At 51.6% G+C, this 16,224-nt stretch overlaps 1 protein-coding gene across 1 annotated transcript in view; it reads left to right on the top strand.

Annotated features, from left to right (window-relative positions):
• Positions 1 to 241: 241 nt before the first annotated feature.
• usp18 (ubiquitin specific peptidase 18) overlaps positions 242 to 16,224 on the top strand; it is an 83,525-nt gene continuing 67,542 nt past the window's right edge. The window contains exons 1-5 of the mRNA XM_038780319.1: positions 242 to 293; positions 2,581 to 2,642; positions 5,973 to 6,141; positions 8,889 to 8,985; positions 12,097 to 12,239. Coding sequence (XP_038636247.1) covers positions 2,640 to 2,642; positions 5,973 to 6,141; positions 8,889 to 8,985; positions 12,097 to 12,239 — 412 coding nt within the window. The 5' untranslated portion in view covers positions 242 to 293; positions 2,581 to 2,639. The remainder of the gene's footprint in view (positions 294 to 2,580; positions 2,643 to 5,972; positions 6,142 to 8,888; positions 8,986 to 12,096; positions 12,240 to 16,224) is intronic.

Below are 16,224 nucleotides of genomic sequence, written 5' to 3'. Positions count from 1 at the left end.
CCCCCCCCTCTCCCTCTCCCTCCCCCCCCCTCTCCCTCTCCCCCCCCCCCCTCTCCCTCTCCCCCCCCTCCCACTCCTTCCCCACCCTACCTCCTCCCCCTGTCTCGGTTTATGAGCTATGGCTTCTCTTTCTGACAGTTCAGTTTCGTTTTGAGGCGCAAATTCAGGGAAATGAAAGTGAAAGAAGCAGAGAGAGAGAGAGAGAGAGGCACAGAGAGAGACAGCGACAGACAGAGAGAGAGGCAGAGTGGAGCCGGAGGGGGCAGGGGACTCGGCAGTCGGAGGGAGGGAGGGTGAGTGAGTGTCTGCGGGTTTACAGTGTGATTTGTGCCCAGGCTCCTGTGGCTGGGTGAAGAGGCTGTCAATGCCCTCAGCTCTGTGCTGTGCCCTCAGCTCTGTGCTGTGTGTCCCTCAGCTCTGTGCTGTGTGTCCCTCAGCTCTGTGCTGTGTGTCCCTCAGCTCTGTGCTGTGTGTCCCTCAGCTCTGTGCTGTGTGTCCCTCAGCTCTGTGCTGTGTGTCCCTCAGCTCTGTGCTGTGTGTCCCTCAGCTCTGTGCTGTGTGTCCCTCAGCTCTGTGCTGTTCCCTCAGCTCTGTGCTGTGTGTCCCTCAGCTCTGTGCTGTTCCCTCAGCTCTGTGCTGTGTGTCCCTCAGCTCTGTGCTGTTCCCTCAGCTCTGTGCTGTGTGTCCCTCAGCTCTGTGCTGTGTGTCCCTCAGCTCTGTGCTGTGCCCTGTTCCCTCAGCTCTGTGCTGTGTGTAGGTCGAGGATGTGAAGCTCACTGGCTGTCACCTCCAATTGCTCTTTAATTAGAGACCCACATTCTGTGACCCATTGGACACGATCAAATTCATTCTTTACTTTGTCAGGCGATTGCCTTTTCGAGATGTTTTTGTTCTCTAATGGGGGAAAGGGTTTTGGCACCAAGTGAGATCACACAGAACCTTCTGCAGGTCACAGCTGAAGGAATCGATTAAAGTCAGTGTGAAATGTTCCTGTCCATTTTCCAATGTTGATCATTAGGAGTTACAGTGCCTCACATGACGAATTGATATTTTCACCCATTGCTGTGACAATATCGAGGGCCAAAGGGCCTGTTCTGTGCTATACTGTTCTATGTTCTATGTTCTAATATAGGACATGTCACATGTCACAATATATGTCACAGTGAGGCAAAGGAAATCTGACAACAGCCTGGGTTACACTGGGGGCCGAGTCTGCAGCTGGGGGCTGGATGTTAAAATGGTTTATGTTCAAAGCTCTGGATTCCTAGAATCCCTACAGTGCAGAAGGAGGCCATTCAGCCCATCGTATCTGCACCGGCCCTCCAAAAGAGCACCCCGACCACCCTACCCCATCTGTAACCCCCGCCTATCCTTTTGGACACTAAGGGTAATTTATCATGGCCAATCCACCTAACCTGCACATCTTTGGACTGTGGGAGGAAACCGGAGCACCCGGAGGAAACCCACACAGACACAGGGAGAACGTGCAAACTCCACACAGGCACCCAAAGCTGGAACTGAACCCGGGTCCCTGGCACTGTGAGACAGCAGTGCTAACCCGGGTCCCTGGCACAGTGAGACAGCAGTGCTAACCCGGGTCTCTGGCGCTGTGAGACAGCAGTGCTAACCCGGGTCCCTGGCACTGTGGGACAGCAGTGCTAACCCCGGTCCCTGGCACTGTGAGACAGCAGTGCTAACCCTGGTCCCTGGCACTGGGAGACAGCAGTGCTAACCCGGGTCCCTGGCACTGTGAGCCAGCAGTGCTAACCCGGGTCCCTGGCGCTGTGAGACAGCAGTGCTAACCCGGGTCCCTGGCACTGTGAGACAGCAGTGTTAACCCGGGTCCCTGGCACTGTGAGACAGCAGTGTTAACCCGGGTCCCTGGCACTGTGAGACAGCAGTGCTAACTCGGGTCCCTGGCACTGTGAGACAGCAGTGCTAACCCGGGTCGCTGGAGCTGTGAGACAGCAGTGCTAACCCGGGTCCCTGGCACTGTGAGACAGCAGTGTTAACCCGGGTCCCTGGCACTGTGAGACAGCAGTGCTAACCCGGGTCCCTGGCACTGTGAGACAGCAGTGCTAACCCGGGTCCCTGGCACTGTGAGACAGCAGTGCTAACCCGGGTCCCTGGTGCTGTGAGGCAGCAGTGCTAACCCGGGTCACTGGCACTGAGGCAGCAGTGCTAACCCAGGTCCCTGGTGCTGTGAGGCAGCAGTGCTAACTACTGCCAGAGAGACGCTGTCTACTTATTCAAGTAAATGCCAACCTTGGGTGACTGTGTGGAGTTTGTACATTCTCCCTGTGTCCTGGTGGGTTTCCTCCGGGTGCTCCGGTTTCCTCCCATAGCCCAACAATGTGCAGGTTAGGTGGGGTTGCAGGAGGGAGCGGGCGGGTGGCCCTGAGTGAGTTGCTCTTTCAGAGGGTTGGGGCAGACTCAATGGCTGAATGGCCTCCTTCTTCACTGTAGGGAATCTATGGATGCTGTTAACATTGCTATTGTGCTTGAGGCCATGATTCAGAGAATCTGCACAGAAGGATTAACCCTCTTTCATTTGTGTTTTTATTTTCCATTTGTGGACAGTGACATACAGAAAGGTAACGGTCACTCGGAAACAAGGAGTCACCTGACAGTGCTGGACGATGGTATGTTCAATATTTCTTACTATCCATTGACAGTGATTCATATCTGGGAAAGTTGTATTTTAAATCTCTATTACTCAAAGTCCAAACACATTTTGTTAACGAGCTGGAATCACTCAACCGGGATCAGGAGCAGGATTCTCTGGACTGGGATCAGGAGCAGGAATCACTGAACCGGGATCAGGAGCAGGATTCGCTGGACCGGGATCAGGAGCAGGATTCTCTGGACTGGGATCAGGAGCAGGATTGGCTGGATTGGGATCAGGAGCAGGATTCTCTGGACTGGGATCAGGAGCAAGATTGGGTGGACTGGGATCAGGAGCAGGAATCACTGAACCGGGATCAGGAGCAGGATTCGCTGGACCGGGATCAGGAGCAGGATTCTCTGGACTGGGATCAGGAGCAGGATTGGCTGGATTGGGATCAGGAGCAGGATTCTCTGGACCAGGATCAGGAGCAGGACTCGCTGGACCGGGATCAGAAGCAGGATTGGCTGGACCGGGATCAGGAGCAGGATTCTCTGGATTGGGATCAGGAGCAGGATTGGCTGGACCGGGATCAGGAGCAGGATTCGCTGGACTGGGATCAGGAGCAGGATTCGCTGGATAGGGATCAGGAGCAGGAATCTCTGGATTGGGGTCAGGAGCAGGATTCTCTGGATTGGGATCAGGAGCAGAATTGGCTGGATCGGGATCAGGAGCAGGATTGGCTGGACTGGGATCAGGAGCAGGAATCACTGAACCGGGATCAGGAGCAGGATTTGCTGGATCGGGACCAGGAGCAGGATTCGCTGGACCGGGATAAGGAGCAGGATTGGCTGGATCGGGATCAGGAGCAGGAATCACTGGACCGGGATCAGGAGCAGGATTTGCTGGACTGGGATCAGGAGCAGGATTTGCTGGACTGGTATCAGGAGCAGGATTCGCTGGACCGGGATCAGGAGCAGGATTCGCTGGCCTGGGATCAGGAGCAGGATTTGCTGGATTGGGTTCAGGTGCAGGATTCTCTGGATTGGGATCAGGAGCAGGATTGGCTGGACCGGGATCAGGAGCAGGATTCGCTGGACTGGGATCAGGAGCAGGATTCGCTGGACTGGGATCAGGAGCAGGATTTGCTGGACTGGGAGCAGGATTGGCTGGACCGGGATCAGGAGCAGGGTTGGCTGGATCGGGATCAGGAGCAGGATTGGCTGGATCGGGATCAAGAGCAGGATTCGCTGGACTGGGATCAGGAGCAGGATTCTCTGGACCGGGATCAGGAGCAGGATTCGCTGGACCGGGATCTGGAGCAGGATTGGCTGGACCGGGATCAGGAGCAGGGTTGGCTGGATCGGGATCAGGAGCAGGATTCTCTGGACCGGGATCAGGAGCAGGACTCGCTGGACCGGGATCAGGAGCAGGATTGGCTGGACTGGGATCAGGAGCAGGATTGGCTGGATCGGGATCAAGAGCAGGATTCGCTGGATTGGGATCAGGAGCAGGATTTGCTGGACCGGGATCAGTAGCAGGATTCTCTGGACTGGGATCAGGAGCACGATTGGCTGGATTGGGATCAGGAGCAGGATTGGCAGGAGCGGGATCAGGAGCAGGATTCTCTGGATTGGGATCAGGAGCAGGATTCGCTGGATTGGGATCAGGAGTAGGATTCTCTGGACCGGGATCAGGAGCAGGATTCGCTGGACTAGGATCAGGAGCAGGATTTGCTGGACTGGGATCAGGAGCAGGATTGGCTGGATCGGGACAGGAGCAGGATTCGCTGGACCGGGATCATGAGCAGGATTCGCTGGACTGGGATCAGGAGCAGGATTTGCTGGACTGGGAGCAGGATTGGCTGGATTGGGATCAGGAGCAGGATTGGCTGGACCAGGATCAGGCGCAGGATTCTCTGGATTGGGATCAGGAGCAGGATTGGCTGGACTGGGACCAGGAGCAGGATTGGCTGGACCGGGATCAGGAGCAGGATTCTCTGGATTGGGATCAGGAGCAGGATTTGCTAGACTGGGATCAGCAGCAGGATTCGCTGGACTAGGATCAGGAGCAGGATTTGCTGGACTGGGATCAGGAGCAGGATTGGCTGGACTGGGATCAGGAGCAGGATTGGCTGGACTGGGATCAGGAGCAGGATTGGCTGGACCGGGATCAGGAGCAGGATTCTCAGGATTGGGATCAGGAGCAGGATTGGCTATACTGGGATCAGGAGCAGGATTGGCTGGACTGGGATCAGGAGCAGGATTCTCTGGATTGGGATCAGGAGCAAGATTTGCTGGACTGGGATCAGGAGCAGGATTCGCTGGACTGGGATCAGGAGCAGAATTTGCTGGACTGGGATCAGGAGCAGGATTCTCTGGATTGGGATCAGGAGCAGGATTTGCTGGACTGGGATCAGGAGCAGGATTCGCTGGACTGGGATCAGGAGCAGGATTCGCTGGACTGGGATCAGCAGTAGGATTCTCTGGATTGGGATCAGGAGCAAGGTTTGCTGGACTGGGATCAGGAGCAGGATTCGCTGGACTGGGATCAGGAGTAGGATTTGCTGGACTGGGATCAGGAGCAGGATTCTCTGGATCAGGAGCAGGATTCGCTGGATCAGTGTCGATGGGTCTGTTAAAGAGTAAAGAACTTCTGTTCAGGCAAAACGTCAGAAGAAATGGCAGATGGCCTGGTGGAGCTGTGTGTGGAGGGTCTTGTGAAGGACAAAAAACCTTTTGGATTTAAAAAAAGGGTCAAGGTGGAGCAGGAGTTCATGTTGGACTGTAAATGATCTAATTGGTGAATGAGGTGCTGTCCCTCCAGTTTGCGCTGGGCGTCACTGGAACATTGCAACAGGCCATGGACGGACTTGTGGGCCTGAGAGCAAGATACGGAGTTTAAAAGGCAGGTGACAGCATGGTTGGGGCGACGCCGACTGAGTGAATGTGTTCCACAAAGTGGTCACCCAGTCTGCGCTTAATCTCCCAAATGTAGAGAAGACCCCATTGGGAGCAGCGAACAGAGTAAACCAAATTGGAGGAGGTGCAAGTGAATGTTTGCTACACCGGAAAGGAGTGTTTGTGGCCTTGGACAGTGAGGAGGCAGGAGGTTTTGCACCTTCTGTGATTAGTACGGAAGGTGCTGTGGAAGAGGATGGAGAGTTGGGGCTGTTTGAGGAGTGGACCAGGGTGTCACAGATGGTTCTGGTTCCTGCAGGATGATGGCCGGAGTTGGGGGCGGGGGGGGGGGATGTGTTTGGTGGTGACATGGTGCTGGAGCTGGTGGAAATGGCAGAGGCTGCATATTGGGTGATGTGTTTGGTGGATATCATTGATTTTGCCGTCATTGTATTGTTTATTTTCAGGACAGGCCAACTCCTAATGAAAAGAAACAGGGGAAGACCGGGTTATTGGATACTTTGGACACAGAGAGAAGTTCTCGTGATGACCTCCCTACTGGACAAGTGGATAATGAGGAAGGGCAGCTCCAGCCTCAGTCTCTATGGCTGTATACAAGCGGCAAGTTTAAGAATGGTAATTCATTCTGTCTTACTGCTCTGTAGCTGTCACTTTGCTGCCTGTCTCTCCCTGTCACTTTGCTGCCTGTCTCTCCCTGTCACTTTGCTGCCTGTCTCTCCCTGTCACTTTGCTGCCTGTCTCTCCCTGTCACTTTGCTGCCTGTCTCTCCCTGTCGCTTTGCTGCCTGTCTCTCCCTGTCACTTTGCTGCCTGTCTCTCCCTGTCACTTTGCTGCCTGTCTCTCCCTGTCACTTTGCTGCCTGTCTCTCCCTGTCACTTTGCTGCCTGTCTCTCCCTGTCACTTTGCTGCCTGTCTCTCCCTGTCACTTTGCTGCCTGTCTCTCCCTGTCACTTTGCTGCCTGTCTCTCCCTGTCACTTTGCTGCCTGTCTCTCCCTGTCACTGTGCTGCCTGTCTCTCCCTGTCACTTTGCTGCCTGTCTCTCCCTGTCACTTTGCCGCCTGTCTCTCCCTGTTACTTTGCTGCCTGTCTCTCCCTGTCACTTTGCTGCCTGTCTCTCCCTGTCACTTTGCTGCCTGTCTCTCCCTGTCACTTTGCTGCCTGTCTCTCCCTGTCACTGTGCTGCCTGTCTCGCCCTGTCACTTTGCTGCCTGTCTCTCCCTGTCACTTTGCTGCCTGTCTCTCCCTGTCACTTTGCTGCCTGTCTCTCCCTGTCACTTTGCTGCCTGTCTCTCCCTGTCACTTTGCTGCCTGTCTCTCCCTGTCACTTTGCTGCCTGTCTCTCCCTGTCACTTTGCTGCCTGTCTCTCCCTGTCACTGTGCTGCCTGTCTCTCCCTGTCACTTTGCTGCCTGTCTCTCCCTGTCACTTTGCTGCCTGTCTCTCCCTGTCACTTTGCTGCCTGTCTCTCCCTGTCACTTTGCTGCCTGTCTCTCCCTGTCACTTTGCTGCCTGTCTCTCCCTGTCACTTTGCTGCCTGTCTCTCCCTGTCACTTTGCTGCCTGTCTCTCCCTGTCACTTTGCTGCCTGTCTCTCCCTGTCACTTTGCTGCCTGTCTCTCCCTGTCACTTTGCTGCCTGTCTCTCCCTGTCACTTTGCTGCCTGTCTCTCCCTGTCACTGTGCTGCCTGTCTCTCCCTGTCACTTTGCTGCCTGTCTCTCCCTGTCACTTTGCTGCCTGTCTCTCCCTGTCACTTTGCTGCCTGTCTCTCCCTGTCACTTTGCTGCCTGTCTCTCCCTGTCACTTTGCTGCCTGTCTCTCCCTGTCACTTTGCTGCCTGTCTCTCCCTGTCACTTTGCTGCCTGTCTCTCCCTGTCACTTTGCTGCCTGTCTCTCCCTGTCACTTTGCTGCCTGTCTCTCCCTGTCACTTTGCTGCCTGTCTCTCCCTGTCACTTTGCTGCCTGTCTCTCCCTGTCACTTTGCCGCCTGTCTCTCCCTGTCACTTTGCTGCCTGTCTCTCCCTGTCACTTTGCTGCCTGTCTCTCCCTATCACTTTGCTGCCTGTCTCTCCCTGTCACTGTGCTGCCTGTCTCTCCCTGCCCCATGATCTGTCCTTTCCACTATTCCTCCTGACTCAGGCATCCATTCAGATTGTTTCCTTGCTGTGTGAGCTGTCTTGTGATGTGTGATATTGCTCTGTGATGATGCCTGATTTCAGGATGAGTGACTCCTACGGGAATGCTTGTGTGGGGCTCGGTGTGCTTCTCGAAGACAGTTAGTGGGATTCTCCGCCGACAGGATTCACCCTCCACGGGCAGTGCACTCACGCCCATGGATTTCCCGGCGGCGCGGGATGGCCACAATTGAAAATCCCATTGGCAGGTGGCGGGAACGGCCAATCCCGCTGGCGGTGAGTGCACACTGTCCAGGGCCAGCGGACCAGAGAATCCGGCCTAGAGTTTCTGGGGTGTGGTTTAAAGGAGTTGTCAGGAATAAGACACAGTGTTTGAATAGATTTAGAGGCTGTGCTGATCTAGATCATAGTGCAGAAGGAGGCCATTCGGCCCATCGAGTCTGCACCGGCTCTTGGAAAGAGCACCCTACCCAAGGTCCACACCTCCACCCTCTCCCCTTAACCCAGTAACCCCACCCAACACTAAGGGCAATTTTGGACACTAAGGGCAATTTATCATGGCCAATCCACCTAACCTGCACATCTTAGGACTGTGGGAGGAAACTGGAGCACCCGGAGGAAACCCACGCACACACTGGGAGGATGTGCAGACTCCGCACACACAGTGACCCAAGCCGGAATTGAACCTGGGGCCCTGGAACTGTGAAGCGATTGTGCTATCCACAATGCTGCCCTGCTGCCACACAAAGTCACATCCCAATGAATTTGCTCATAATGACCTTGAGCATCCTTACTCCGCAATTTCCTCACCACCCTTATCCCTGTAACCTCCTCTCCTGTCATTGCCCCGTTCCCCCTTCCCGACCCAGCATTCCCCTTAACTCTCACTAATCAGGGGTAGAAATGCTCCGTGAGAGTCTGACACCGGAATTCCCTGGCCATTACGATTCACTTTTCCCGCCAGCAGCACATTCCCACCCATGGGTTTTCCGGCAGCAGAGCGTGGCCTCAATGAGAATTCCAGTTGCCAAACAGCGGGACTATAGAATCCCGCTAACAGCTGACAGCGCTTCACTGAGAAAGACACGGCCGGAGGAGCAGAAATTCCAACATTCAGTGTTTGGTCCATTAGATAGGAGGCAATGAGGGACGTGCAGTGTTTTAGGAGAGTCATGTGTCTAGTTGTACTCTGCACTGTGTGTCTGCCTCACCTTGTGTATTCTCCCATAGGTATAGTGGGACTGGAGAATCAAGGGCTGACCTGCTGTATCAATGTGGTGCTCCAGAGCTTCTACCTGACACCTGAGTTCACATCCATATTACAGAGGTAAGAATTCTCCAATCAGTACGACGGACAGTCAGAAACTGTGACCATGGATTGGAGCCGGGGGTCGCACCAAACACACATTGTCGTCTCCCCCTGTCCTGGGAGTGTTTGATGGGGACAGTGTAGAGGGAGCTTTACTCTGTATCTAACCCCGTGCTGTACCTGTCCTGGGAGTGTTTGATGGGGACAGTGTAGAGGGAGCTTTACTCTGTATCTAACCCCGTGCTGGACCTGTCCTGGGAGTGTTTGATGGGGACAGTGTAGAGGGAGCTTTACTCTGTATCTAACCCCGTGCTGTACCTGTCCTGGGAGTGTCTATTGGGGACAGTGTAGAGGGAGCTTTACTCTGTATCTAACCCCGTGCTGTACCTGCCCTGGGAGTGTTTGATGGGGACAGTGTAGAGGGAGCTTTACTCTGTATCTAACCCCGTGCTGTACCTGTCCTGGGTGTGTTTGATGGGGACAGTGTAGAGGGAGCTTTACTCTGTATCTAACCCGTGCTGTACCTATCCTGGGAATGTTTGATGGGGACAGTGTAGAGGGAGCTTTACTCTGTACCTAACCAGGTGCTGTACCTGTCCTGGGAGTGTTTGATGGGGACCATGTAGAGGGAGCTTTACTCTATCTAACCCTGCGCTGCACCTGCCCTGGGAGTGTTTGATGGAGACTGTATAGAGGTAGCTTTACTCTGTATCTAACCCCGTGCTGTACCTGTCCGGGGAGTGTTTGATGGGACGATGTAGAGGGAGCTTTACTCTGTATTTAACCCTGTGCTGTACCTGTCCTGGGAGTGTTTAATGGGGACAGTGTAGAGGGAGCTTTACTCTGTATCTAACGCCGTGCTGTACCTGTCCTGGGAGTGTTTGATGGGGACAGTGTAGAGGGAGCTTTACTCTGCATCTAACCCGTGCTGTACCTGTCCTGGGAGTGTTTGATGGGGACAGTGTAGAGGGAGCTTTACTCTGTATCTAACCCCGTGCTGTACCTGTCCTGGGTGTGTTTGATGGGGACAGTGTAGAGGGAGCTTTACTCTGTATCTAACCCGTGCTGTACCTATCCTGGGAATGTTTGATGGGGACAGTGTAGAGGGAGCTTTACTCTGTATCTAACCCCGTGCTGTTCCTGTCCTGGGAGTGTTTGATGGAGACAGTGTAGAGGGAGCTTTACTCTGTATCTAACCCCGTGCTGTACCTGTCCTGGGAGTGTTTGATGGGGACAGTGTAGAGGGAGCTTTACTCTGTATCTAACCCTGTGCTGTACCTGTCCTGGGAGTGTTTGAATGGAATGCGGAAGAATTTATTTTTGGAATTCCCACACCTTCAGTTAGAAAAGTGGACAGAGTGGATCGTCAGCATCCTTTCCCCAAGGTGGAAATTTCTGTTCCTCGGGGGCATAGGTTTAAGGTGCGAGGGGCAAGGTTTAGAGGACATGTAAAAGGGAAGATGTTTACACAGAGGGTAGTGAGTGCCTGGAACGTTTGCCGTGGGAGCTAGTAGAAGCTGGTACAATAGTGACGTTTAGTGAGCGTCTTGATTGAGCATCTTGAATAGAATGGGAATAGAGAGGTACGGACCCCGCAGGTGTGGAAGGTTTTAGGTTAGACGGGCAGTATGGTTGCCGCAGGCTTTTAGGGCTGAAGGGCCTGTTACTGTGCTGTACTTTTCTTTGTTCTTTGAACATGATCTTCCTGTGAGATATGTTCTGACGGACTCACCAGGAGCTTTTGTGTCAGCAGAATCATCAGATAGAGCTGGGGAAAGGTGAAATTCAGTATTTCGGGCCTTCAGAGAAAGCAGGAAGTCTGTCTCTAATATTCCATCGAGTGTTTCACAACTTCACCCCAATCATTTTACAGCCAATTAAATACTTTTTTGAAGTGTTGTCACTTGCGATGAATGGAATGTGATAAACCAATTTGTAGACAGCAAACTCCCAGCAACAGCAATGTGATCATAATGTTCTTCAATAGTGTGAGTTTATTCATGGCTATTGGAATGTAATGATGTGGAGGTGATGGTTCAGTGTTCCAGAGCTCTGGGTAGACTCTTGCTGGTGGGATAGATTGAGGTCTGGGCACTGCGCCTGAGGAAAACTCGATTGAGTGCCTGGTGTAGATTCACCAGAGTAATACCAGCGTTCAAATACTGAAATCAGGAGGACCGGTTACATCGACCGGCTTCTATTTCTTTGAGTATCAGGGTGATCTGATTGAGGTGCCTGAGATGATTCAGGAATTGTATTAAGGTGGATACAGAGAAACTATTACCTCTGGCGGGGAGAGTGAGGTTGGGGGGTGCTGGTAGTCCAGAATAAGGGGGCAGAGCCAGGGCTGTTTATGGGTGATGTGAAAAAGGAGGTCTTCACAGGCAGGCTACTGGAAATCTGGAACTTACTCCCCCTCATCTCAATCCAGACTGAGGGACAGTACTGACACTGTTGGATTTGAGTGAGTGGGCAACAGGGTGGCACAGTGGTTAGCATTGCAGCCGCACAGTGCCGAGGTCTCAGGTTCAATCCCGGCTCTGGGTCACTATCCGTGTGGAGTTTGCACATTCTCCCGTGTTTGCGTGGGTTTCGCCCCCTCAACCTAAAGATGTTCAGGCTAGGTGGATTGGCCTGGCTAAATTGCCCCTTAATTGGAAAAAATAAATTAAAACAAAAGATTTGAGTGAGTACCATAAGCCCTCGGAGCAGAATTAGGCCACTCGGCCCATCGGGTCTGCTCCGCCATTCAATCATGGCTGTTATTTTTCTCATCCCCATTCTCCTGCCTTCTCCCCATAACTCCTTATTAATCAAGAACCTATCTATCTCTGTCTTAAAGACACTCAGTGATTTGGCCTCCACAGCCTTCTGCGGCAAAGAGTCCCACATTCACCACCCTCTGGCTGAAGAAATTCCTCCTCATCTGTGAGTTGGTCTCATAGAAGATTGGGGGTGGGGGTTGGGGGGAGGGGGGGGGGGGGGAGGAGAGGGGGGAGAGGGGGGGGGGGGGTTTGGGTTGGCCTCACAGGGGAATGAACCCACAGGTGTACCGCAGTCTTTTCAGGTCTAAGCATGTTGCTCTGACACAATCCCACCTTACTGTTTCTTTGTTCTGGAATGTTCCAGGTTGGATCTGAAGAAAGTGGTGGTTGATCCAACAAACGTCCCGTCTGCGATGCATCGACTGTTTGAGCAGATGCAGGCCTCAGGACGTCATGTGAAGAGGGCGGACACGTTTCTATGCTGCCTCGCTCGAAATGGCGTGAGAGGTATGTTCTAGATTGCGTGGTGATAATTCAGGGGTTTCTGTTAATCTAAAAAAAGGGTGGTCAGTAACTGTCACAGCCTGAAATATCTTGTCTGTGTAACTGAGCCTCAGGCAGAACAATGACCGTCAGCATTTCCGTGTCTCTGCCCATAACCTCAGGGCGTCCCAATGCGCTTCACAGCTCTGAATGGACTTGTGTGAAATATAGTTGAAGTGTAAGAAACACAGCTACCGATTTATACACAGCAAGATCCCACAGACCAGGGACTGGTTAGCTCAGTTGGTTCAATGGTTATCATTTTTGAAAAAGTATTTTAGACTATCAGACCATAAATAGGCAGAAATAGGCCACTCGGCCCATCGGTTCTGCTCCGCCATTCAATCATGGCTGATATTTTTCTCAACCCCATTCCCCTGCCTTCTCCCCATAATCCCTGATTCCCTTTAATAATCAAGAACCTCCCCGTATCTGCAGGAACAAGGACTCCCAAGTCCCTTTGTGCTTCTGATTTCCGAAGCATTTCCCATTTAGAAAATAGCCTATTCCTCCATTCCTCCTTCCAAAGTGCACAACCTCACACTTTTCCACATTGTATTCCATCTGCCACTTCATTGCCCACTCTCCTAGCTTGTCCACATCCTTCTGCAGCCCCCCTTCCTTCCTCAATACTACCTGTCCCTCTACAGATCTTTGTATCATCTGCAAACTTAGCAACAGTGCCTTCAGTACCTTTATCCAGATCATTAATGTATATTGTGAAATGTAGTCCCAGCACAGACCCCTGAGGTACACCACTAGTCACCGGCTGCCATCCTGAAAAAGACCCCTTTATCCCCATTCTCTGCCTTCTGCCAGTCAGCCAATCCTCTATCCATGCCAGGATCTTACCCTGAACACCATGGGCTCTTGACTTATTGAATAATCTCCTATGCGGCACCTCGTCAAAGGCCTCCTGGAAATCTAAATAAATCACGTCAACTGGTTCTCCTTTGTCTAACTTCCCCAAAGAACTCTTAACGGATTTGTCAGACGTGACCTCCCTTTGACAAAGCCGTGCTGACTCAGTCCTATTTTACCATGCACTTCCAAGTACGCCACAATCTCATCTTTAAAAATGGACTCAAAAATCTTACAAATGACCGAAGTCAGGCTACCCGGCCTATAATTACCCGTCATCTGCCTCCCTCCATTCTTAAGCAGTGGTGTTACATTGGCCACCTTCCAGTCCTCTGGGAGCCTTCCTGCCTCCAGTGATTCCTGAAAGATCATCACCAATGCCTCCACAATTTCCTCAGCTATCTCTTTTAGGGCCCTGGGGTGTAGTCCATCTGGTCCAGGTGACTGATCCACCTTCAGACCTTTCAGTTTCCCCAGAACCTTCTCCTTAGTGATGGTCACTGCACTCACCCCTGCCCCCTGGTTCTCCTGGATCTCTGGCATCCCACTGGTGTCTTCCACCATGAAGACTGATGTAATGTAACTATTCAGTTCCTCTGCCATTTCTTTGTTTCCTATTATTCCTTCTCCAGCCACATTTTCCAGTGGTCCAATGTCTATTTTTGCCTCTCTCTTACCTTTTATATATTGAAAAAAACTCTTCCTATCTTCTTTTATATTTATATCAATTTTCATTTATGACAAAAAGAAAAGATATGAAAATACAGAAACACGAGGCATATGAACCGTAAAGTCCAAATGATCGGTTACAACAACCAGACCATAAACTATATTTCATTTGATTTGATTTGTTTTATTGTCACATGTACCGAAGATCAGTGAAAAGTATTTTTCTGCAGCCAAGGGAACACACACAGTACGTACATAGTGGACAAAAGAATAATCAACAGAGAACATTGACAAATGGTACATTGACAAACAGTGATTGGTTACAGTGCGGAACAATGGTCCAAACAAAGCAAATACATGAGCAAGAGCAGCATAGGGCGTCGTGAATAGTGTTCTGACAGGGAACAGATCAGTCCGAGGGGGAGTCGTTGAGGAGTCTAGTAACTGTGGGGAAGAAGCTGTTCCTACGTCTGGATGTGCGGGTCTCCAGACTTCTGTATCTTCTGCTGATGGAAGGGTCTGGAAGAGGGCAAAGCCTGGGTGGGAGGGGTCTCTACTAATGCTGTCTGCCTTCCTGAGGCAGTGGGAGGTGTAGACAGAATCAATGGGAGGGTGGCAAGCTCGTGTGATGCGCTGGGCTGAGTTCACCGTACTCTGCAGTTTCTTGCGATCTTGGGCCGAGCAGTTGCCATACCAAACTGTGAGGCAGCCGGATAGGTAGAGACATTGAGTTTCGGAGCCATGAGGTCATGTTGCAGTTGTACAAAACAGGTGCGGCCGCATTTGGAGTATTGTGTGCAGTTCTGGTCGCCGCATTATAGGAAGATGTGGAAGCATTGGAAAGGGTACAGAGGAGATTTACCAGGACGTTGCCTGGTATGGAGGGAGGATCTTATGAGGGAAGGCTGAGGGACTTGAGGCTGTTTTCGTTAGAGAGAAGAAGGTTAAGAGGTGACTTAATTGAGGCATACAAGATGATCAGAGGATTAGATAGGGTGGAAATTGAGAGCCTTTTTCCTCGGATGGTGATGTCCAGCACGAGGGGACATAGCTTTAAATTGAGGGGAGATAGATATAGGACAGATGTCAGAGGTAGGTTCTTTACTCAGAGAGTAGTAAGGGCGTGGAATGTCCTGCCTACAACAGTAGTGGACTCGCCAACATTAAGGGCATTTAAATGGTCATTGGATAAACAGATGGATGATAAGGGAACAGTGTAGATGGGGTTTAGAGTGGTTTCACAGGTCGGCGCAACATCGAGGGCCGAAGGGCTTGTATGTTCTATGTCTATCTCCCTTAAACTTTCTCCTCTCACCTTGAAATCCTGACCCCTTGTAATTGACACCCCCACTCTTGGAAAAAGCTTGTTGCTATCCACCCTGTCCATCCCCCTAATAATTTTGTAGACCTCAATCAGGTCTCTCCCTCAACCTCCGTCTTTCCAACGAAAACAATTCTAATCTACTCAACCTTTCTTCATAGCTACCACCCTCCATGCCAGGCAATATCCTGGTGAACCTCCTCTGCACCCTCTCTAAAGCATCCACATCCTTCTGGTAATGTGGCGACCAGAACTGCATGCAGTATTCCAAATGTGCCTAACCAAAGTCATAAACAACTGTAACATGACCTGCCGACTCAATACCCCATCCGATGAAGGCAAGCATGCTGTATGCTTCCTTGACCACTCTATCGACCTGCATTGCCACCTTCAGGGTACAATGGACCTGAACTCCCAGATCTCTCTGTACATCAATTTTCCCCAGGACTCTTCCATTGAACGTACAGTCTGCTCTTGAATTGGATCTTCCAAAATGCATCACCTCGCATTTGCCTGGATTGAACTCCATCTGCCATTTCTCTGCCCAACTCTCCAATCTATCTATATTTTGCTGTATTCTCTGACAGTCCCCCTCACTATCTGCAACTCCACCAATCTTAGTATCATCTGCAAACTTGCTAATCAGACCACCTATACCTTCATCCAGATCATTTATGTATATCACAAACAACAGTGGTCCGAGCACGGATCCCTGTGGAACACCACTAGTCACCCTTCTCCATTTTGAGACACTTCCTTCCACCACTACTCTCTGTCTCCTGTTGCCCAGCCAGTTCTTTATCCATCTAGCTAGTACACCCTGAACCCCATACGACTTCACTTTTTCCATCAACCTGCCATGGGAAACTTTATGAAACGCCTTACTAAAGTCCATGTATATGACATCTACAGCCCTTCCCTCATCAATCAACTTTGTCACTTCCTCAAATAATTCTATTAGGTTTGTAAGACATGACCTTCCCTGCACAAAACCATGCTGCCTATCACTGATGTCTATTTTCTTCCAAATGTGAATAGATCTTATCCCTCAGTATCCTCTCCAACAGTTTGCCTACCACTGACGTCAAGCTCACAGGT

The sequence above is a fragment of the Scyliorhinus canicula genome, chromosome 20 (assembly GCF_902713615.1).
Source record: "Scyliorhinus canicula chromosome 20, sScyCan1.1, whole genome shotgun sequence".
NCBI classification, from domain to species: domain Eukaryota; kingdom Metazoa; phylum Chordata; class Chondrichthyes; order Carcharhiniformes; family Scyliorhinidae; genus Scyliorhinus; species Scyliorhinus canicula.
The sequence above is the reverse complement of the archived record's forward strand: the minus strand, read 5'-3'. Positions and strand labels throughout refer to the sequence as shown.